Genomic DNA, 25,045 nt, shown 5'->3' on the forward strand with positions numbered 1-25,045 from the left:
GTGAGGAGACTGGTGGAGCAGTATAGGGAGAGGAAGAAGGACCTGCACATGGTTTTCATCGACCTAGAAAAGGCTTACGACAAAGTGCCAAGAGAGGTTTTATGGGGATGCTTGGAGGCCAGAGGTGTACCTGTAGCGTACATTAGGGCGATCAAGGACATGTATGAGGAAGCCAAGACCAGGGTAAGGATAGTGGGAGGAGACTCGGAGCACTTCCCAGTGGAGATGGGGTTGCACCAGGGATCAGCTCTTAGCCCATTTGTATTTGCTCTAGTGATGGATTGTCTGACGCGACGAATTCAAGGTGAGGTTCCATGGTGTATGTTATTTGCGGATGAAATATTCTTGATCGACGAGACATGCAGCGGAGTGAACGCTAAACTGGAGGTTTGGAGACAAACTCTGGAGTCTAAAGGGTTCAAGTTGAGTAGGACCAAGATACAGTACATGGAGTGCAAGTTCAGTGACGTGACACATGAGTCTGGCGTGGAAGTGAGGCTTGGTACCCAGACCATCCCAAAGAAAAGAAGTTTCAAATATCTCGGGTCTATTATACAAGAAAATAGGGATATTGACGATGATGTCTTACATCGTATTGGCGCAGGGTGGATGAAATGGAGGCTTGCTTCAGGAGTGCTATGTGATAAGAAGGTGCCACTAAAACTTAAAGGCAGGTTCTACAAAGTGGTTGTGAGACCGACCTTGTTGTATGGGGCAGAGTGTTGGGCAGTCAAGAGCTCTCATGTCCAAAAAATGAAAGTTCCGGAAATGAGAATGTTGCGATGGATGTGTGGGCACACCAGGCGAGATAGGATTAAGAATGAAGATATCCGGGATAAGGTTGGAGTAGCATCAGTGGAGGACAAGATGAAGGAAGCGAGGGTGAGATGGTTTGGGCATGTGAGAAGGAGAGGCACAGATGCCCCAGTGCGGAGGTATGAGAGGTTAGCTATGGATGATATCAGAAGAGGTCGGGGTAGGCCGAAAAAGTATTGGGGAGAGGTGCTGAGACAGGACATGGTGCAGGTTCAGCTTACCGAGGACATGACCTTAGATATGAGGTTTTGGAGGACTCATATTAGGGTAGAAGGCTAGTAGGTAGTCACTGTTTCGATCTATAGTCTATTGTCATTTGTGTCTTGCTACTCTATGTGGTTTCTTGTACTTCGATTATCTTATTTATCTGTGGTAGCTACTGCTCCCTTTTTTCAGACTGCTCTATTTTGACTTATTCGCTTTCTTTAGTTTCATTTGCATTTTGCTTTGAACTGGTCGTGCTTATCTAACCTTTCTCATTGTGATTTCTCTTGAGCTGAGGGTCTTTCAGAAATAGCCTTCCTATCTTCCGAGATAAGGGTATGACCTGCGTACACTTTACCCTCCCCACACCCCACATTGTGGGATTTCACTGGGTATGTTGTTGTTGTTGTTGTTGTTGAGTATAAAGGTGAAGGCTTCTTATGTACCAGTTGTGGTCGTCTGGGACACTCTCACTTCAAATGCAATTACAAATCACAACAGAAGGACATTACCCCACAATAATATAGCACTGACACGAGTGCACCTGTGTCATCAGAGGACAAGGGTTCTGCGGAATGGAAGACAGTTCCATTTGTACGGAGGAAAAAGAATATGGCGAAAACCAACACTGTGGCCTATTGTCACGCCCCAAATCTGAAGTGGTGTGACCGGCACTCGATGCCAACCAGGCCCGAGCGAACCACTCTAAGTCTGAAACTCTGTGGGAGTAAACCCCCAGCTTAAACTGATAATGCCTACCTGCACACAGGCAATACCAACAACCGCAATCTGGATATATATAAATACTAATTTTCTCATCCAAAGTGGTATACGCACACCCAAAATATACATATATACAACTGAGTCAGCCGATAAGGCTGCTATGATCGTACAAAGCCAACAGTATCCAAACAGGCCTATACAAGCCGGCAAGGCTGTCACACAGACATACTATGTACAGGACTCGTCTACAAGCCTCTAGGGAAGGTGTGACTGTACCATACAATCTGTAATAAAATAGGAGAGACTCCAAGGACCTGGCAACTCCGAACAAAAAGGGAGCTCACCAATCAGCTGATGTCAACTCAGGCCTACTGGGGAGGTCTATCAATCTATCGATCCATACCTGCAGGCATGAATGCAGCGCCCCCAGTAAAAGGACGTCAGTACGAACAATGTACCGAGTATATAAGGCAAGATAACTACTGAAATGAAATAACAAGTTGTGCTCCGAATATCTCAACAAAACATCTGGAGGTACTCTACTAGGGTTGCCTCTTATCTGAGGCAAGATAACATAATCTATAAATATAACTCCGTGACTCGAAGGTCAGGCATAGATGACTCCATGACTCATAGGCTAGGTATAATCAACTCCATGACCCGTAGGCCAGGCGATAACTCCATGACTCGTAGGCTAGGCATACATATAAAGATAACTCGAAGGCAACATAATAGCCTATAAACAACATATACACTAGTTATATCTTTTATCATTCTATCTTCTTATATAACTTGACTATTCTTATACCCGTCCTTAACTTAAGAGAGTTATCGCAATACGGTTATGGTAACCCGAGTATAATCTTCATGAATAGCACATCTTGGTGCGAATAGTCAAAGGTGGCTCAATAGTAAAAATCATGCCAATTAAAAGAAGGGATAGCCTTAACATACCTTTTCAGTCGCCTTAACTTTAACTACTCAACGTTTGTCCTCCCAGGCTCGTAAATCTATATTCAAGAAAATTTATACTATTGTTAGACTCATCTTCATAGGCCTGTCTTAAGCCCTCAAACTAACTCTTTCTAGAATCTGCCGAAATTTCGGCAGCATCTCCCCTGTTTTTATGCCTAGCCCGAAATCTCAATTCCACAATCAACAACAACAGCAACAATACCAACATCAATCATAATATTCTCAATACCAAAATACTCCATAACCATCCCATATGGGGTTTATCCCATATCTCTACCAACAAAACTATTATACGGCTCTTTGACAGTTCTATCTCCGTAAATAAACCAAGAACAACGATAATAAGGAAAGATTCATACCTTATTCTTATTAAAACGACGATATTTCTGATGTTCACCTTGAATTCACGTCCAATTCCACCGCAAAAAGGTGCTATAGTCACAACTATGCACCACCCAAGCCTTAATTAGTTAAAATCACTCAAATCTCTCACCTTTTATGACAAAAATGCCCTTATATGTTTCTGAACTCTAGGATCTGTTTTTAGGGTTAAAAAATGAGGTTTAGGTCCTTATATAGGTGGGTAAAGTCGGGTAGGGTTCACTGTAGCAGTTACTGTAGCATGTCGGTACTGTAGCAGTTAGTGTAGCACGCGTTTCTGCTCTGTCAGCCTAACTTGTAACGTTCATAATTCTCTACTCCGATGTCGTATTTACGAGTAGTTTATTGCGTTGAAAACTAGACTCGACGAACTTCATTTTATGCTTTTGAAACGCCTTAAACTTCTAATATACTAGGAGATATACCCCTCCAAAGTTGACCCAAAATTCTGTCAACTTTTTTTTTTCCAAATTTTCGACAAACTTATTTTCTTCGATTTGCTTGAGCCTGGAACCTTTAGACTCTTACTTAACACTTGTTAAGATTTTTCATTAACCTTATAAGGGTTCCATGACTTGTCCGAGCTTATGTTAATTTACTTACAACGCAAATGACGCGAAATTTCTTTTCGAGGTGTAACACCTATGTAACTTCATCACAATCATTCCCTGACCCATTAGGTATAAACGTTAAAAAAATTTATGCAGGGTTGAGTAAGTACATCTCTACCCAAAATTAGCGTTTAAATCGAAAAGTTTGGGTACTTCTAGTTTTATTCGTTTTGCTGACACAAATACTAACTCAAACTCTACTTCCTTTCTTTCTACTGGTAGTCCAACCAGCAAATTTAAATCTTCAAAAGGTTCTGAACATGTATCCAGTTCTCATTTAGTCACTGATAATAATCTCGTATTAAATGTTTCTTCTCATAAAGGATCTTTTACTATGGTTTCCATCATCACTTCTTCGCCATTAATTGTCTCGACAAATCCGTTCTCTGCCCTTTCAGAGAATATTTCTAGTTTAAACAATTCTATTCCTGACACCTTAAACAGTACCCAACTTCCTGGAGAAAACACTAATTTGGCTGCTTTTTCTATACAAACAAGGCCCAGCCAAACAAGCCCTATGCCAACTGTTCCTGTGCCAGCTGTCTCCAACGTGTCACACCAAAAACTTTTACCCAATGTAATAGGGACACCTGTAGATACTACTAATGGTTTTACAAAACCAATGGCTAGGGCTCACTTGGATAAGTCTCCACAGGACACGTCATCTCCTCAAATACACCTGCTAAAAACGAACTGCCAAATGGACCTCCAGCTACACAGCAATAGCCAGTTACGATTTAACAATATAAACTCCTCCATGCCAGAATTAACCAATAGCATACAAAACATATCCCCATGCAGTGATTTGCCATCATTTTCTCCACAATCTCACTCTACTGATATTACTATATCTTTTCCTACTCCTTTACACAATATTCACGCCCCCATTTCTGGTGGACGGAATAGTCCACTTACAACCACTATTTCCACTACAACGCCCACCCTTTCCACAAATGAACAACTTACCACCATTTCCACCCCAATTTGCAAACCATCATCTAGTGTTTGCCATACAACCTCTTCACCCCATACACCAACCTCAGTTGTGGGTGGAACTGGGACTACAGGTACAGGCAGTGTGTTTCAACATGACCATCAACGGAGTGAACACTGTTCTAATCCTTCAGAACCCAAACTTCTTGGCACATCTGATATTGGAGGGGATGAAACTAGCCATGGACAACTACTTAAATAACATCTAGCTACGCAACATCCTCAATCCACTGGCTCCAGCAGTAGCTCCGACCACTTTTCATCACATGCAGAACCTAGGGAACTTGGGACCACACTTCAACCCACTGCCCAACATCAACCACTTCCCACAGCTTCTTTTCTTCACCCCACAAGAACTAATCAATGTGAATCCTTTGTTCTACCCATGGATACCTCACCCAGTCCAGAACCCACCTGCATAAGATCCCAATCTCATTCCCATGGACCATCCCAACCCAATCCCAATAGATAATTCCATTGTTCTACCAGAACAAGAGCCACAAGAATAAATCGAGATGGTAGAAGATACCACCACCCAGAACCTCGTTCACATAAATATCAGGTCTCAAAAAGTAGCCCTTATGTTGTTCCCGGAGGACGAGGACAAAAAATACATTCACAACTGCCCGATAGCGCTGCTCAAATGTTCATTCAATCATCAACCAGCAATCAATCCAGCTCTTGTGAAATTAGCTGGAGTGCTAATTCCGACTCTGAGGCCCAGCCCATTTCCTCAGAAGAAGGAGCCAGTGACACTGATGCCACAATTTTACACCCCGATGAATAGGCGTGCTAGTATTATTATCTGGAATGTTCGTGGTGCTCATAATGATAACTTTAAAAGGAACTTTAGGGATCTTATTAACAATCACAATCCCTGCATAGTGGCCCTTTTAGAAACTAGAATGACTAGTCATGTTAGCATTAAAGAGGAGTTTGATTTTGATGATTTGATTGAAATTCCAGCTCAGGATATGTCGGGGGGTATTGTTTTGTTTTTCCTCACCAATATGGTCACTGTTACTTGAATTATGCAAGTTGATCAAGAATTGCATGCTATGATTACGGTACATCCTTGTTACATCTCGGAAAATTTTTCGTTGGTACGCAAGTGGATGAACTAGTGATGAATGTGAGTGCACGATGTCTATGAGCAAGAAACGACGTTTGATGACCTTAGGCGAGATTTCGAAAGTATCTGATGTGAGACGAGGAAGTTGGCTAAGTTAAGATGAGATACGAGGTGAGCAATGCATGTGCATGGATGGGGGTGATTAAAATGAGAAGTCTAAGAAATATGGGAAGTTGCAGAATTGCAACTGCCCAGTGGTCGTAAATCGCAAAATACGGACCGTAAATTGTAGTACGGTCCGTAAACTGGCAGTCGTAAACTGCCATGCAAGGTTTCAACTTTCTGCCTAGTCAAGAAATGGTAAAACACGACTAGGTGGACGGACCGTAAAGTGATATGGCCCGTAAACCATGGTCGTAAACCACCATGAAGGCAGCCCAGCTTCTGGTTCTGGAAATGGTTAAATACGCCCATGGAGGACGAGCCATATAGTGGAATACGGGCCGTAAACTACGATGGACGACCACTGTTCATCTCAGCACAGATTTCACAAGTCATTAAATAAAGGGACCAACACTTGTTTTATTTCCTTACAACATTACACCACTTCTCTCTACATTTATTATATGAGTTTTCAAGGATTATAAGCCATCAATAACATTAAGACAAGTGAATCAAGGATAAGGGAATCATCAAGGATCATCCAAGTCAAGAAATCCAAATGGAGAAAAACTAGGGTTTTGCTCAAAGAGGAGTATTATCAACCAAAGCTTGTTCCTACAACTTCTAAGGCAAAATTCATGATTTTTAAGGTATTGGAGAATTAAAATACATGGATTGTAGGAAATGTGGTCAACTAGGTCATGAATGGTGAATAGTGACATTTTGAGGAATAGTTTGAATTGAATTATGAATGTTGTTGTGTTACGATATGAATGTATTATAAATGGTACTAAGATCATGAACTCGACACTTTAGACGAATGGACGAAGTTGGAGGTCATGACCATAAATACGGGAGAATTAGAAGCAAATTGAGAAATCTAGATAATGTGGATGATGTGAATGACTAATGGCCATTGTTATGATATTAATGAAGGTATAGACGCTAGCATTGGAAGGAAACGTGCAAGTGTAGAATAGTCCGACGAAAAGGTATGTAAGGCTAACCCTTCTTTCATAAGACATGATTCATGGCCAAACTTCTAATTCCTCTATATGAGTATGTTGTATTCAAGTGATTGACACTCCGAGCTCATAAGCTCACGATTCTTAACATGTACTACGATATAGATGTAGCAATAATGACGAAAATAGTGATGACGATAATAATAATAATGATGCCAAAGGTGCCTACAGGCTGTTATACTTATATGTGCCTATGAAGGGCTATAATGATACCCCGAGCTTATAACGCCGGGTAGGATATATGTATATGATTATGTATAAAGTATGTATACGATTATGTAACGCGCGCACACCTCTGCAGATGGTACGGATAACCCTGAAGCCTTGGTAGGGCCAGGTAGAAATAACATTGAACCTTGGTTGGCTAAGTACGTATGAAACACCGAACCTTATGGTCGGGCACGCTATGTATGTATATAAGTGATGGCTATGTATATAATATGAATATGAATGTGAAAAGACTATGTATACGAATACGAATAATGACATGTATGCGAATATGAGCCCAAGTAGTGTACGAGCACTATTATGAAATACGCATGAGAAATGGAAAGTTCCTATGAAAGGCAGGTAAGTGCCGTGATGATGATATTATTGTCTTCCCTCCTGTGCCACTTCATATATTGTCTATGATGCTTCTATATTGATGTTAATCACGCTTTACATACTCAGTACATTCTTCGTACTGACGTCCTTTTGTTTGTGGACGTTGCATCATGCCCGCAGGTGCACAGGGAGACAGACTTGATCCATAGCTGCCTATTTGGAGATTACATAGAGAGCTCCATTTCCTTCAGAGCCATATCTTTTGGGTACTCATTCTTTTGTGTATATCATTATGGGCATAGCGGGGTCCTGTCCCGCTAATGTGATATGTTATACTCTTAGAGGCTCGTAGATATATGTGTGTGTGTAGGTAGATGTGTTTGGCCTTATTGGCCTATGTTTTGTATATCATTTTGTCGGTCACGTGGGCCCATGTACATTGATGTGGCATAAATGCCTACGATGATATAAATGGATTATTGTCCAGATGGGACTAGTTGACTAATGAATGGAAATGCATGTATAATTATGTGGCTCACCTAGATGTAAGTATAAGAGTAAGCTAAGAGGGTGCTCGGGTGGGTTAACACCGGGTGATCGTCGCGGCCCCAAGTCGGGTCGTGACAAAAGTGGTATCATAGCAGTTCAGTCCTAGGATGTGTCTACGAGCCGTGTCTAGTAGAGTCTTGGTTATGGGTGTGTTGCGCGCCACACTTATAAACAAGAGGCTTCAGACATTTTAGGAATATATGACTTTCTTTCTTCATAAGAATCGTGCGATAGAGCTATGATGTAAGAAATTCTTGTTCCTAAATCGGGTGTTGTGTATTTCAGAGATGCCTAAAAAGAAAAAGGCTACAGCAGCCCAAAAGGGCAAGACGGTGGCAGAAAAGCGGGCTGAAAGAGCACCGCCACCGGTAGTAGAGGAAGATGAGTCCCAGAGTGCGGCTCAATCTCAGTTCTCCCAGACAGTGCCTATTACCGAGGAGCCCCAGCTCCAGCTCCTCCACCAAATGCTTCGGGCCAAGATGTAAAAGAGGCCATTACTTTATTGACTCAATTGGTTGCGGCCCAGGCTCAGAGGCACAGTTTAGGGTATGGTGATAGGGTTGTTAGTGCAAGAGCCCGTGATTTCATTACTTTGAACCCTCCGGAATTCTTTGGGTCAAAACCGGAGGAGGATCCCCAGGACTTTATTGATGGTATGCTAAGGACGCTCCGGTTGATACATGCTTCAGACACTGAGTCGGTAGAGCTGGCGTCATATAGATTGAGAGACGTCTCGATCCAGTGGTATACAGTGTGGATGGCTTCACAGGGGGCCAATGCACCTCCCTCGGTATGGCAAGAGTTTGTTGATGCTTTTCTCCGTCATTATATGCCCCCAGAAATTCGGCGAGCTAGGGCCGATAAATTCTTAAATTTGAGGCAAGGCAGTATGAGTGCCCTAGAGTATAGCCTCCGTTTTAACACCTTGGCCAAGTATGCTTCGGCCATGGTAGCAGATATGGGCGACCGGGTACACCGATTTGTAAAGGGCCTAGGGCCCCATCTGATGGACAAATGCTTGACTGCGTCCCTTCAGGACGGTATGGATATTGCCCGCATTCAGGCACATGCTCAGAACTTAGAGGAAAGCCTACAGCAGCGGAGAAGTGAACGTGAACAGGATAGGGGACATAGCAAGAGGGCCAGATCTTCGGGCCCAATAAGTGAGTCCAGAGGTGGACACAGGTAACAGTTCCCTAGACATTCGGGCTATTCTATGACCAGTGCACCTCCACGGTTTCCAGACCAGGGCCTTGATAGATCTGTTCGTTCAAGGCCGAGTCAGATTTATCCGGGGTCCCAGTTTAGAGGTGATTCAGGCCAGTCAAGGCCACCTATACCACGATGTTCCCAGTGTGGGAAGTCGCATTGGGGTCAATGCCGATTGGGTTCAGATGTTTTCTATTCATGTGGTCGACCGGGCCATATTATGCGTGATTGCCCCTCAGTGCATGGTAGAGGTAGGACCCAGCCATCAGGGTCGGTAGCCGGATCTTCAGCATCTGTACGCCCTACGGGGCCAGGTTCACATGCGCCAGTCGGCCATGGTAGAGGTAGAGGCAGAGCTCCCAGTACTAGCGGTCCTCAGCACCGTATTTATGCTTTGGCTGGACGCCATGATCTTGAGTCTTCTCCTGATGTGGTCACAGGTATATTATCGGTATTCTCTCATGATGTATGTGCTTTGATTGATCCGGGCTCCACATTATCATATGTTACTCCATATATTGCGGGTCTATTTATAATTGAGCCGGAGTCTATCAAACCTTTTGAGGTGTCTACACCCGTGGGTGACTCGGTAATAGCTAGCCGAGTATATAGGAATTGTGTGATTGTGATTTGTGATCGTCGTACCATGATTGATTTGCATGAGCTAGAAATGGTAGATTTTGACGTTATTATGGGCATGGATTGGTTGGCTTCTTGTTATGCCAATGTTGATTGCCGAATGAAGATGGTTCGTTTCCAGTTTCCGGGAGAACCAGTCTTAGAATGGAAAGGGAATGCGGCATCACCAAAAGGTAGGTTTATTTCCTATTTAAAGGCAAGGAAGATGATCACGAAAGGGTGTATTTATCACCTAGTGCGAGTTCAAGATGTAGAAGCTGAGTCGCCGACTCTTCAGTCAGTTCCGGTAGTGAACGAGTTTCTGGATGTGTTCCCGGAAGAGCTTCCAGGCCTTCCTCCCGAGCGAGAGATCGATTTTGCGATTGATGTGTTGCCAGACACTAAACCCATATCTATTCCCCATATAGAATTGCACCCGCGGAATTGAAAGAGTTGAAGGAGCAATTGAGGGACTTGCTTGATAAAGGCTTCATTAGGCCTAGTTCATCCCCATGGGGGGCACCCGTATTGTTCGGCCGGAAGAAGGATGGCTCCTTGAGAATGTGCATTGATTATCGGCAATTGAATAAAGTGACGATTAAGAACAACTATCCCCTCCTGAGGATTGATGATTTATTTGATCAATTGCAAGGTGCCAAATGGTTTTCAAAGATTGATTTGAGGTCCGGGTATCACCAAGTAAGAGTTAGGGATAAAGATATCCCTAAGACAGCTTTCAGAACAAGATATGGCCATTTCGAGTTCCGAGTAATGTCGTTTGGGTTAACTAATGCCCCGGAAGTGTTTATGGACCTAATGAACAATGTATTCAGACCTTTTCTGGATCTATTTGTAATTGTATTCCTCGACGACATCTTAGTGTATTCTAGATCCGAGGACGAGCATGCGGATTATTTGCGAATTGTCCTTGGAGTTCTTCGAGCTCGAGAGTTGTTTGCAAAATTCTCCAAGTGTGAGTTTTGGTTGAACTCGGTATCATTTCTGGGCCATATTGTTGCAGCTGATGGTATTCGAGTGGATAGCCAAAAGATCGAGGCCGTGAAGACTTGGCCAAGGCCCACGACTCCTACAGAGGTTCGTAGCTTTTTGGGCTTAGCAGGCTATTACAGAAGATTTGTTGAGGGTTTTTCTTCTATTTCTGCGCCACTCACCAAGTTGACTCAGAAGTCATCTAAGTTTCAATGGACAGATGCTTGCGAGCGTAGTTTCCAAGAGTTGAAAGACCGATTGACTTCAGCCCCAGTCTTGACACTTCCAGAGGGATTGGAAGGATATGTTATTTATTGTGATGCTTCAGGCGTCGGGCTAGGTTGTGTATTGATGCAAAATGGTAAGGTGATTGCGTATGCTTCTAGACAATTACGGAAACATGAACAGAACTATCCAACCTACGATTTAGAATTAGCCGCAGTGGTCCATGCATTAAAGATATGGCGACATTATTTATATGGTGTCCATGTGGATGTTTATACAGATCATAAGAGCCTTCAGTATATCTTCAAGCATAAAGAGTTGAATTTGCGACAACGACGATGGTTGGAGTTGCTAAAGGATTACGATATTGATATCTTGTATCACCCCGGAAAGGCTAACGTTGTGGCTGACGCTCTTAGCCGCAGATCCATGGGAAGTCTAAGTGATGTACGACCAGAAAAGAAAGAGATGGCCCGTGAGCTTCAACAGTTAGCGAGCCTAGGAGTCCGAGTAGTGGACTCAGGTAGCAGCGGAGCTACTATTCAGAATTCAGCCGTTTCATCGCTAGTAGCGGAAGTAAAAGAGCGACAATATGAGGATCCCATGCTAATGCAGTACAGAGATACACTCCCTCAGAAGGAGGAGTCATCATTTGATATTTCGAAAGACGGAGTTCTCCGATGTCGAGGCAGGTTATGTGTTCCCGATGTGGTAGGTCTACGTCACCAAATATTGAGGGAAGCTCATTGTTCCCGTTACTCCGTTCACCCCGGAGCGACGAAAATGTATCATGATCTTAAGTCTATATATTGGTGGAATGGAATGAAGAAAGACGTAGCGGAATTTGTAGCTCAATGTCCTAATTGCCAACAAGTGAAGATCGAGCACCAAAAGCCGGGTGGCTTATTGCAAGCTATAGAAATCCCAACTTGGAAGTGGGAAGTGATTAATATGGATTTCATTACAGGGTTACCCCGTTCTCGACGTAAGTATGATTCTATATGGGTGATCGTGGATAGACTCACAAAGTCGGCGCATTTCTTACCGGTCAGAACGACCTATATGGCAGAAGATTATGCGAAGCTTTATCTTAAAGAGATAGTGAAACTCCATGGCGTTCCAGTATCTATTATCTCCGATAGAGGGACCCAGTTTACAACCAAGTTTTGTAGATCGTTCCAAGAGGGTCTAGGGACCCAAGTGCGCCTTAGCACGGCGTTTCACCCACAGATCGATGGGCAGGCCGAACGTACCATTCAGACTCTTGAAGATATGTTGCGAGCATGTATGATAGATTTTGGAGGAAATTGGGATAATCATTTGCCACTCATTGAATTTGCTTACAATAATAGTTACCATTCCAGCATTCAAATGGCACTGTATGAAGCTCTATATGGGTGAAAGTGTAGATCCCCAATTGGGTGGTTTGAAACCGGAGAAACTAAGTTGATAGGGCCAGACTTGGTCCAGCAAGCAATAGAGAAAGTTAAGCTCATACAAGATCGGTTGCTAGCGGCTCAAAGTCGTCAGAAGTCCTATGCGGATAATCGTCGAAGAGACTTAGAGTTCGAAGTGAAAGATTGGGTATTCTTGAAAGTGTCGCCGATGAAGGGCATGATGAGATTTGGAAAAAAGGGGAAGCTCAGTCCCCGGTATATTGGGTCATACGAAATTGTACGCAAGATAGGCAAAGTGGCCTATGAGTTAAATCTACCTCCAGACTTGGAGTCAGTTCATCCAGTATTTCATGTTTCGATGCTTCGGAAATGTGTTGGAGATCCTACTAGGATCGTCCCAGTGAATGATGTGCAAGTAACAGAGAAATTGACTTATGAAGAGATACCCATTGCCATACTAGATAGGCAAGTACGAAGACTTAGAAACAAGGAAGTGGCCTCAGTTAAGGTCTTATGGAGGAACAACAATCGAGGAAATGACATGGGAAGCAGAAGAGAGTATGCAATCCAAATACCCACATCTATTTCAGCCCTTGGAAGAAGTACAAAATGAGACGTCGAGATCATAAGGTATGCACGTTTTCCTTTTATGCTTTTGGGTCGTGTGTGGCCAATATTTTTATGTTATTATGTAGTGGCCCTGTGTGGCCTCAATATTATGGGCTGTTGTGGCAGGATGGCAGTGCCATAATGTAAGGGAAACTCTGGCGAAATTTTTCTAGAATCCCCGAACACTTTAACATTCGAGGACGAATGTTCTTAAGGGAGGGGGGGGGGGGGGGGAGAATGTTACACCTCGAAAATTTTTCCGTTGGTACGCAAGTGGATGAACTAGTGATGAATGTGAGTGCATGATGTCTATGAGCAAGAAACGATGTTTGATGACCTTAGGCGAGATTTCGAAAGTATCCGATGTGAGACGAGGAAGTTGGCTAAGTTAATATGAGATACGAGGTGAGCAATGCATGTACATGGACGGGGGTGATTAAAATGAGAAGTCTAAGAAATATGGGAAGTTGCAGAATTGCAACTGCCCAGTGGTCGTAAATCGCAAAATACGAACCGTAAATTGCAATACGGTCCGTAAACTGCCATGCAAGGTTTCAACTTTCTGCCCAGTCAAGAAATGGTAAAACACGACCAGGTGGACGGACCGTAAAGTGATTTACGGCCCGTAAACCATGGTCGTAAACCACCATGAAGGCAGCCCAGCTTCTGGTTCTGGAAATGGTTAAATACGCCCATGGAGGACGAGCCGTATAGTGGAATATGGGCCGTAAACCACGATGGACGACCACTGTTCATCTCAGCACAGATTTCACAAGTCATTAAATAAAGGGACCAACACTTGTTTTATTTCACTACAACATTACACCACTTCTCTCAAAAACTTCTCTCTACATTTATTATATGAGTTTTCAAGGATTATAAGCCATCAATAACATTAAGACAAGTGAATCAAGGATAAGGGAATCATCAAGGATCATCCAAGTCAAGAAATCCAAATGGAGAAAAACTAGGGTTTTGATCAAAGAGGAGTATTATCAACCAAAGCTTGTTCCTACAACTTCTAAGGTAAGATTCATGATTTTTACATGATGTTTAAGGTATTGGAAAATTAAAATACATGGATTGTAGGAAATGTGGTCAACTAGGTCATGAATGGTGAATAGTGACATTTTGAGGAATAGTTTGAATTGAATTATGAATGTTGTTGTGTTACGATATGAATGTATTATAAATGGTACTAAGATCATGAACTCGACACTTTAGACGAATGGACGAAGTTAGAGGTCATGACCATTAATACGGGAGAATTAGAAGCAAATTGAGAAATCTAGATAATGTGGATGATGTGAATGACTAATGGCCATTGTTATGATATTAATGAAGGTATAGACGCTAGCATTGGAAGGAAACGTGCAAGTGTAGAATAGTCCGACGAAAAGGTATGTAAGGCTAACCCTTCTTTCATAAGGCATGATTCTTGGCCAAACCTCTAATTCCTCTATATGAGTATGTTGTATTCAAGTGATTGACACTCCGAGCTCATAAGCTCACGATTCTTAACATGTACTACGATTGTACTACGCCCCTCATATGACGAGTAAGCCTAAGATATGGATGTAGCAATAATGACGAAAATAGTGATGACGATAATAATAATAATGATGCCAAAGGTGCCTACAGGCTGTTATACTTATATGTGCCTATGAAGGGCTATAATGATACCCCGAGCTTATAACGCCGGGTAGGATATATGTATATGATTATGTATAAAGTATGTATACGATTACGTAACGCGCGCACACCTCTGCAGATGGTACGGATAACCCTGAAGCCTTGGTAGGGCCAGGTAGAAATAACATTGAGCCTTGGTTGGCTAAGTACGTATGAAACACCGAACCTTATGGTCGGGCACGCTATGTATGTATATAAGTGTATGGCTATGTATATAATATGAATATGAATGTGAAAAGACTATGTATACGAATACGAATAAGGACATGTATGCGAATATGAGCCTAAGTAGGGTATGAGCACTATTATGAAATACGCATGAGAAATGGAAAGTTCCTATGAAAGGCAGATAAGTGCCATGATGATGATATTATTGTCTTCCCTCCTGTGCCACTTCATATATTGTCTATGATGCTTCTATATTGATGTTAATCACGCTTTACATACTTAGTACATTCTTCGTACTGACATCCTTTTGTTTGTGGACGTTGCATCATGCCCGCAGGTGCACAGGGAGACAGACTTGATCCATAGCTGCCTATTTGGAGATTACATAGAGAGCTTCATTTCCTTCGGAGCCATATCTTTTGGGTACTCATTCTTTTGTGTATATAATTATGGGCATAGCGGGGTCCTGTCCCGCTAATGTGATATGTTATACTCTTAGAGGCTTGTAAATATATGTGTGTGTGTGGGTAGATGTGTTTGGCCTTGTTGGCCTATGTTTTGTATATCATTTTGTTGGTCACGTGGGCCCATGTACATTGATGTGGCATAAATGCCTACGATGATATAAATGGGTTGTTTTCCAGATGATACTAGTTGACGAATGAATGGAAATGCATGTATAATTATGTGGCTCACCTAGATGTAAGTATAAGAGTAAGCTAAGAGGGTGCTCGGGTGGGTTAACACCGGGTGTTCGTCGCGGCCCCGAGTCGGGTCGTGACAATCCTACTCCCTACCCTTGGATTTTCAGTGTTATTTATGGGAGTATTAAGATAGCAAATCGTAGACTGTTGTGGGATAATTTACGTTCCTTTTCCCAGGCTGTCCCAGGAAAGTGGCTAGTGGCTGGGGATTTTAATGAGATCTTAAGGCAGTCTGATAAGGGGGATGGTAGAAAAATCAACAACAATAGGAGTTTTGCTTTTTGGAATTGCATGAATCAATGTAGTCTCATAGACTTAGGCTTCAAAGGGGTAGATATACTTGGTCCAATCATAGGAAAAAAACAAAGGTCTTATTGTTGAACGGTTAGATAGGTGTTTCGCGAATGATGAATGGTTGCAAGCCTACCCTAATACTTCTACCACTCACTTACCAAAAACCTACTCCGACCATAATCCTATCCTAATAAACTTTCAAAACAGTCCTAGGGTCTTTACTAACAAACCTTTTAGGCTAGAGAGTTATTGGTCATCCCACCCTGAGTTTAGGAATATAGTGCAACAAAGTTTGGGACAATTAGATTACCATTCTGCTCTAGTCACTTTTCAAGATAGAGTTACTACTTGGAGTAAGCAAACCTTTGGTAACATTTTCCACCAAAAAAATATGATTTTGGCTAGGTTGAATGCCATTCAAAACTCTCCTTCTTACCCCCATAGTCAATATCTTCAAGATCTCGAATATACCCTTATCGGAGAGTACAACCATTGGCTTAAAGTAGAGGAAGACCACTAGAAAATTAGATCCCGAATAAACTGGCTAAATGAGGGTGATGCGAATACTCGTTTTTTCCACCTCTCGGTCATTAATCGGAGAAGGAGAAATAGGATAGCTTTCTTCAAAGATGATGATGGTACTTGGATCACTGACCCCTCTAAGCTTATTGCTCACACCACTAATTACTTCCAACAAATGTTCACTACAGAGTAGTTCTCTTTCTCCCGAACAATCCTCTTCTCCAACCACACTAGCCGACACCATAAATTTAACTTTACTTGATCACCCTCTCCAAAATTATGAAGTTATTCAGGCTATATATTCCTTCAAACCATTTAAGGCCCCAGGCCCAGATGGAATTCATCCCCACTTCTACCAACAGTATTGGCAAATTGTGAGTAAGTCTATCCTTCAACTATGTCATGACATCTTTAAAACACAGTGCCTCCCGCCCAAACTGAATGATGCGTACCTTTGTCTCATCCCTAAGTTCCAAAATGCTAATAATCTTCGGAATTTTCGACCCATAGGGCTTTATAATACTATTTACAAAATTATTACGAAAATAATTGTTAATCGCATCAAGCCCTTCCTCTCAAATCTAATAGGTCCTTATCAAGCCAGTTTTTTGAAAGGTCGAAGAGCTTGTGATAATGCCATTCTTGTCCAATAAATTCTCCATCATATCAATAAGAGAAAAGGCTCTAAAGGTACTCTTATGTTAAAAATTGATCTAGAAAAAGCCTTTGATAGGATTGAATGGTCCTTTGTCTACCAGACATTGCTTTTCTTTAAATTTCCCCTAAAAATTACTATCATGAATTGTATTAGTACTAGTAATATTGCGATTCTCATTAACGACACCATCACAAATTATTTTTCGCCTACAAGAGGAAGTCCTCAAGGGGATCCCATGTCCCCATATATTTTCATTCTTTACATGTAAATGTTCTCTATGCTAATAGATTACCAAGTTGATACACTGCAATGAGATCCTATCTCCCTAACAAATATAGGTCCTGCCCTATCCCACTTATTTTTCGCGGATGATCTCACACTAATGGCTAAGGCTAACTTCAAAACCATACACACAATTCAAACCTGTCTCAACTTTTTCTGCCACTACTCTGGACAAAAAGTTAATATTGCTAAATCAAAGGCCATTTACTCCAAAGGCTACAACCAAGAAATTCGAAATCTAGTCCTACAGAGGCTTCAAATTAAAGAATCTACTTGTTTTGGCATTTATCTTGTCTTTCCCATTCTCCACCATGCTCCTTGGCCACCTGATTTTCAATTCATTATTGATAAAATGAAAAACAAGCTCGCACTTTGGAAAACTAAATTTCTTACCCCTACGGGGTGCCTTACCCTTGCTAAATCTACCCTCAACACTCTACCGGCCCATATTATGCAATATTTCCAATTGCCTACCAAAACATGTTATTTAATTGATCAATTGCATCGTAGTTTCATATGGGGCACCACTGCACAAAAGAAAAAACTCCACTATATCAATTGGGAAACTGTGACCCTTACAAAAGACCAATGTGGTCTTGGCCTTCTCAAAGCCCGTCAAAAAAACCTCTCCCTACTTACTGGACTTGCATGGAGGCTCTTTACCAACACCGAGATGTTATGGGCCAGCATCCTCATTCATAAATATGGTACTACTACTTCGACTTCCTCCCAATCCTTTATCTGGAAAAGCATTCTTAAAGGAGGAAATATCTGTACTAAAGGAATTATCTAGGCTCCTAGTAATGGAATGAGTATCAAACTCTAGGACTATGTTTGGATTCCTGCTAGTAACAATCTGCGATCCCTTCTTCAAGGACCTGTGCTCCCAGTCGAAGCTAATTATTGTCTTCACAATCTTTGGAATGAGCATTCTTGGGATTGGAGTAGACTTTCTGTAGTAAATCAATCCGTAATCTGTATTGATGTATGAAAGTCCTTATATACAAAGTAGGTATCTAACTATCATCATAATACTAGGATAAATTATAGGACCTAATTTACTATACATAAGGAAGAGATCATGCCTAATATATGAAAGGATTATCCTAATATTTACAATATTTACGTAGAATATTAGATAGTCTATCACACCCCCGCAGTCGAAGCGGGAGGTTGTCGTACGCTTAGACTGTCCCTGAAATCATCAAAGAGCACGCGCGGAAGACCTTTAGTGAAGATGTCTCCGATCTGGTAACGGGACGGGACGTGAAGAACACAGACTTCTCCACGGGCAACTTTCTCACGTACGAAATGTATGTCCATCTCAATATGTTTAGTGGGTTGGTGCTGAACTGGGTTACCTGATAGGTATATGGCACTAACATTATCACAATAAACTAATGTAGCTGTCCGGATGAGACAACGGAGCTCCAACAGAAGGTTGCGAAGCCAACAGGACTCAGAGACGACATTAGCGACGCCACGGTATTCGGCCTCGGCACTGGACTTAGACATAGTAGGTTGCCGTTTGGATGACCATGAGAGGAGATTATCGCCAAGGAAAACATATTAACCGGATGTGGATCAGCGAGTATCCGGACAACCACCCCAATCTGCATCTGTATAAGAAACAAGAGAGGCAATGGAGGATTTGTACAGATGGAGACCAAACTCAATAGTACCTTGAATGTATCGGATTATGCGTTTAAGAGCATGCATATGTGCAACCTTTGGATCATGCATGTGAAGGCATACTTGTTGAACCGCATAGGAGATGTATGGTCTTGTGAATGTAAGGTACTGCAACGCGCCGGCCAACTTACGATATTGTGTGGGATCATCGCAAGAAGGCCCGGCCGTGGCACCAAGTTTGGCTTTGGTGTCGACCGGTGTCTGACTCGGCTTACAGGCAGTCATGCCCGCACGCTCTATAATATCTGCTGCATAATTTTTCTGAGAGAGAAACATGCCGTGTGAAGTCCGGGTAACAGCAATACCCAGAAAATAGCTTAAAGGACCCAAATCCTTCATAGCAAATTCGACACTAAGCAGAGTCATGATGGATTTTCTGAGGGCATTTGAGGAAGCTGTAAGAATAATATCATCAACATATAGCAGAATGTAAGCAATGTCAGAACCTCGACAATAAATAAAGAGAGAGTGATCAGATCAGCTATGTGAAAAACCAATAGTAGAGACATAGTCTGCAAAGCGTTGGAACCATGTACGGGGAGCTTGCTTAAGTCCGTACAGCGATTTCTTCAAGAGACAGACATGATGGGGATGCTTTGGATCCTTAAACCCAATAGGCTGATGCATATAAACAGTCTCATTAAGATTACCGTGTAAGAAAGCATTCTTGACGTCCAACTGATGAATGGGCCAAGAGTGTGCAAGTGCAATGCTCAAGACAGCGCGAATAGTAGCCGGTTTGACAACCGGACTGAAAGTCTCATCGCAGTTAACTCCAACCTGTTGAGACCTGCCATCACAGACAAGACGGGCTTTGTGCCTCTCAAAGGAAACATCAGATTTCTTTTTATGACGAAAAATCCACATAAAACGAATAAGATTCACATCAATGGGACGTGGAACCAACTCCCACATCTTATTTTTAATTAGAGCATTATATTCATCAACCATGGCAGCTTTCCAATTGTGGTCATTTAAAGCACTTATAGAATTTCGTAGGATAGGCGAGATGGTGGAAGTGTTTAAGTTAAACGGTTGTTTGGGCTTGAAAATCCCATGTTGGCTTCTAGTGACCATGCAGGTGGGCTGCTGGGCAGGCACGGGTGGGGCAGTGGGGGGAGGGGCTGCTGAGCAGTGGCTGTGCGGGTGGACTGCTGGGCAGTGGGGGGGCGAGTTGCTGGGCAGTCACGGGTGGAGCAGTGGAGGGGGGGCTGGGCAGTGGGGGGTCGGGCTACACCGAGGGAACAACGGGTGGAGTAGGCTGCGACAGAAAATGCATGGTGTATAGATAAATCCCATGGTCCAAAAAATCATAAGAAGTTGGGGTTGGTGAGTGCAACTTTGAGAAGGGAAATTGAGTTTCCTCAAAGATGACATGCCTTGATATGATGATTTTGTTGGTGGATAAATCATAACATTTATAGCCTCTATGATTCAACGGATAGCCCAAAAATACACACGGGGTGGATCTTGCTTGCAACTTATGAATAGTTGTAGATGGGAAAAGTGGATAGCATAGACACCCAAAAACTCGGAGATGAGAATAAGAGGGGGTTCGTTGGTAGAGAACTTGCGTTGGTGATTTATACTCAAGGACCTTGGTGGGAAGTACATTAAGGAGGTATGTGGCCATTTGGAGAGCATGATGCTAAAAGGAGGGGGGCATGGAGGAGTGGACAAGAAGAGTGCGCACTATGTTGTTAATGGATTTAATTTTTCTTTCCGCTTTGCCGTTTTGAGGAGAGGTATGGGGGCAAGAAAATCTGAAATTTAAACCATTGGAGGCGCAAAAAGATTTAAAATGCCCATTGGCGAACTCCCGCCCATTATCACATTGAATGTTTTTGATGTCTCTTTCGAATTGAGTCTGTATTAATGCCTTAAAAGATAGAAAAGTAGAATAAACTTGGGACTTGTTAGAGATTTGAAAAGTCCAAAGAAAATTACTATAATCATCAAGAAAGAAAACATAATAGCGGTGCCCATTAGAACTCAAAACAGGATATGTCCATAAATCACTATGAATGATATCAAATGGCATAGTAGTAAATGACAATGAATCATAAAATGGCAATTTAACGTGTTTCCCCAAAGGACAAGAGGTACAAAAAGAAGTTCGGGCCCTATTACATTCAATTAAGGCATTACTACGAAGAGAACTAAGGATAGCATTTCCCGGATGGCCGAGTCGGGAATGCCACAAGCTAGGTAAGGCGGCAATGAAGGTTGATGGTGGAGTGGTCTATTTTGTGGCAGTGATAGGATACAATTCCCCGGTGCTCTCACATCTCATTAGGCGGCTCCCTGTCGGTAAATCCTTCACAGAAAACCCAAGAGGATCAAACTCAACAGAAACATTATTGTCCTTAGTGAATTTACGTACGGAAATAAGGTTTTTGATGAGTTTTGGAGCATGAAAGACATTTTGAGACGTAATTGGGGATTAGGTGGGGGTAGGGATGTATGACAATAGCCTCGAATTGGAATAGTGCTACCATTACCAACAATGATTCCATAATTATTGCTCAAACTAATATAAGACGTAAGAGTACCTGAGTTGGCAGTCATATGGGAGGTCGCTCCGGTGTCCATGTACCAATTTTCATCCGGTTGATGCATGGATAGAGTGTGCATGGCTGCCTCCACGTCTATTGGAGTGTACCCAGAATAGGATGGACCATGCATGGAATAGGCCTGCTGAGGTCGTGGACCCGCACCGAGAATGCCGCTGCCGGCCCGTGGCGTCGTGGGACGCTGCTGCCACGGCCTTGTCGGATACGGGCAGGGGGCAGTGACCACTGCTGTGGCGGGCAGGCAGGCCAGTAGTAGCCCCCTGCCGGTGGCTATCCCGTCGGCCACTGGCCGTGGCTGGTCTGTCCGCCGCCGCCGCGGTCGGATTTCCCGCGGTTGTTGTTGTTGTTGTTCCCCTTTCCTTTGTTCCTGGTGGAATTCCTGCCACGATTATTATCACGACGGTTAGTTGAATTATTGGTGCCGCCAGGTGGCGGGGAGGGAGTATCATTATCAACAAGTAGAATCGCGGGCACGTTCCTTGGCTGCGGCGTCTTCAAGCTTGAGTCTGGAGCACACTTTAGAGAAAGAGGGCAGCACATCCTTCTGCTGGATGGTGGTGACAAAGTGTGCATATGTCTCCGGTAAGCTTGCAAGGAGGCGTAAGACCATACGTTGGTCGGACACCGGCGACCCTACGTTGGCAAGCTGATCCGCGAGTGACTTCAGCCTATTATAATAGGCCATAACCGAGCCGAAATCGGCCATTTTTGTGGTGGTGAATTCAGTTTCAAAGTACGCTGCCCTTGAGTGCTTGTTATCTTGGAAAAGTTGAGCAACTCGATTCCAAGCCTTCTCCGCAACATCATCCGCCACAAGAATAGAGGTAAGAATATCATGTGATACGGTGGCGTATATCCATTAAATGACCACCGCATCTAGCCGTTTCTAGAGCGGAAGATTAGCCGCCTTCGTTACGTTGTACGCGGTGAGTTCAGTGGTGTCAGTTGGTGGTATGATGTGCTCAAGTACGGAGTGGACACGGGTTAGAACTTTGAATAGTGTCGCCCATTCGTGATAATGGTCGGTTTCCATGTCTAGAGTGATTGGTATTAAAGACTTCACATTCGTGATGGTTAAAGCAGAATGGAAATTTTTGTTGTCAGCCATTGAAGAAAGAAGAGGGAGGAGGAAGGGGGGGGGGGGGGCGGCTACGGCTAGGGTTAGGAGAGAGGGAGGTGGACGGCTAGGGTTTAGGATGCTAGGGTTTTTAGGAGAAACCTAGTCTGATACCATGTAGTAAATCAATCCGTAATCTGTATTGATGTATGAAAGTCCTTATATACAAAGTAGGTATCTAACTATCAGCATAATACTAGGCTAAATTATAGGACTTAATTTACTATACATAAGGAAGAGATCATGCCTAATATATGAAAGGATTATCCTAATATTTACAATATTTACGTAGACTATTAGATAGTCTATCACTTTCTTTCCCAATCCCCCAACAAATTCGAGCACAAGCCTCTCTGGTCTCCATCTCAGATAATACACTCGATACACCTTATTGGGGACCTAGCTCTAACATCATATTTGCCACCAAATCCGTCCATAAGCTCTTAAACAGCACCCATCGCTTCATTATGAGTTTACCTGGATATGGAAATTGCACACGCTTCGCAAAATCAAATTTTTCCTTTGGCTGTGTTCGCATGATTGACTCCCATGTCGAGTTTACCTACACCATATTAGCATGCACCTTGACCCTTTATGCCCTATTTGCCACATTAATCATGAGACTATCCATCATATATTCTTTGAATGTTACATTGCAAAAAAAAAAAAAAAAATTGGATGGACCTTGGATCAATATACAAAGAATTCCCACCCAACAACACCATTTGTTCTAGATTCTACATAACGTTGATATACCCATATGTAACGACCTATTAACTTGGCAGGAGTTTTACCCCTTTGCGCTCTAGCACCTTTGGCTCAATCGTAATAACAATAGTTTCAATAGCAAAGCTAACTTGAAGTCACCCCACGTGGCCCTCATGCGAGCATTCGAATATAAATATACCACTTCGCCTCCATACTCAAGACCTATCACCCACAAGACCATCTCAAGGCCTCTCACCTACAAGACTATCACTGTCAAATGGCTACCACCACCTCCCCATCATTTTAAACTCATTATAGATGGAGCCTTCTCCAACATAACTCAATCTGGTGGAATAGGCGGTGTTATTCGTAACTCTAGTGGTGAATGGATCTTTGGATTTTGGAATAAAATTACTGCTTGTAATCATCTCGTTCCAGAGCTCTAGGCTTTGCTGCAAGGCCTGGCACTTGCTGCTCAACATCAACTTGTACCATAGAAATAGAAGCGGATTCTGTTGAAGTTTTACAACTTTTACAGCATTCATGCTCTAACTATCAATCACTTGTCCATGAATGCAGGTGCCTATTGAGGAGGTTGCAGAATCCAGTGGTACGGCATAGCTTCCGAGAAGGGAATAAATGTGCTCATGTTTTGGCCAAAATGGGTTCCCAGCTGCCAGTATGTAATTAGTTAACTGTGGTGTCATCTCCTCCAACCCCTGCTCAGCCAGTAGTACAAGCAGATCAGGACGGAGAATTATCTACTAAACTAGTCTCGTTATCTACTTGTAATAATTTGGCAAGTCTAGGAAACTTACATGTAATCGCTATGAATGATAGCGAATCCGTGTCTACTACTGACTCTGTGGCTACTACTACCAATGTAACGTTCTAGTATTAATAAAAATTTCCGTTTTACCAAAAAAAAAAAAAAAATACCAACCTTTACCCCTATATATTCTAATGACTCTAATACCTAGCCGGTCAAAACTTATTACCCGACATACCCCCTCCAATTATCCCTTCCCCTCTTCAATCTAAGCTTGTCCTCACCGAATGCACACAAACAATAATACCACAATTCATATGAATTTGTCATTAACCGAATGCTCATGCATCACTGTTGATAAAATTGATGTATTATTTGATTATATTTTGTTAGAAAGCAAGTAATCAATGCTATTTTGTATTTTCCCAATTGTTTTTTTTATAGATGAAATTAATATATATATATAGAGAGAGAGAGAGAGTTAATTATTTTTAGATTAATAAAAATATGAAAGATTAAATAATTAGACTATAACAAGAAGTAATTAAGAAAATACCAAAGTCACTAGTTTATTTATTAATAATAAATTATAAAAATAAAAAAAATTATAAAAATAATTCTTTTACAAATGAAAACAAAACTGTATTTTTTTACCACATGTAAAACTTGCTAAATGATATATAAAATTAAAATATTCTTGTATTGTTGTTATAAATTTTCTTTTCTCTTAGGAATGAACATGTCCTTTATGATGTCTTGTG

General features: G+C 42.3%; 1 protein-coding gene across 1 annotated transcript; it reads left to right on the forward strand.

Moving 5' to 3' along the window:
* The first annotated feature begins 3,946 nt into the window (after positions 1–3,946).
* LOC132620710 (uncharacterized) lies at positions 3,947–24,718 on the forward strand. Its single transcript, XM_060335183.1, has 2 exons — positions 3,947–5,770; positions 24,095–24,718. The coding sequence occupies exon 1, from the start codon at positions 4,045–4,047 to the stop codon at positions 4,903–4,905; it is 861 nt and encodes a 286-aa protein (XP_060191166.1). The 5' UTR covers positions 3,947–4,044; the 3' UTR covers positions 4,906–5,770; positions 24,095–24,718.
* The last annotated feature ends 327 nt before the right edge of the window (positions 24,719–25,045 follow it).

The sequence above is a fragment of the Lycium barbarum genome, chromosome 2 (assembly GCF_019175385.1).
Source record: "Lycium barbarum isolate Lr01 chromosome 2, ASM1917538v2, whole genome shotgun sequence".
Lineage (NCBI taxonomy): Eukaryota > Viridiplantae > Streptophyta > Magnoliopsida > Solanales > Solanaceae > Lycium > Lycium barbarum.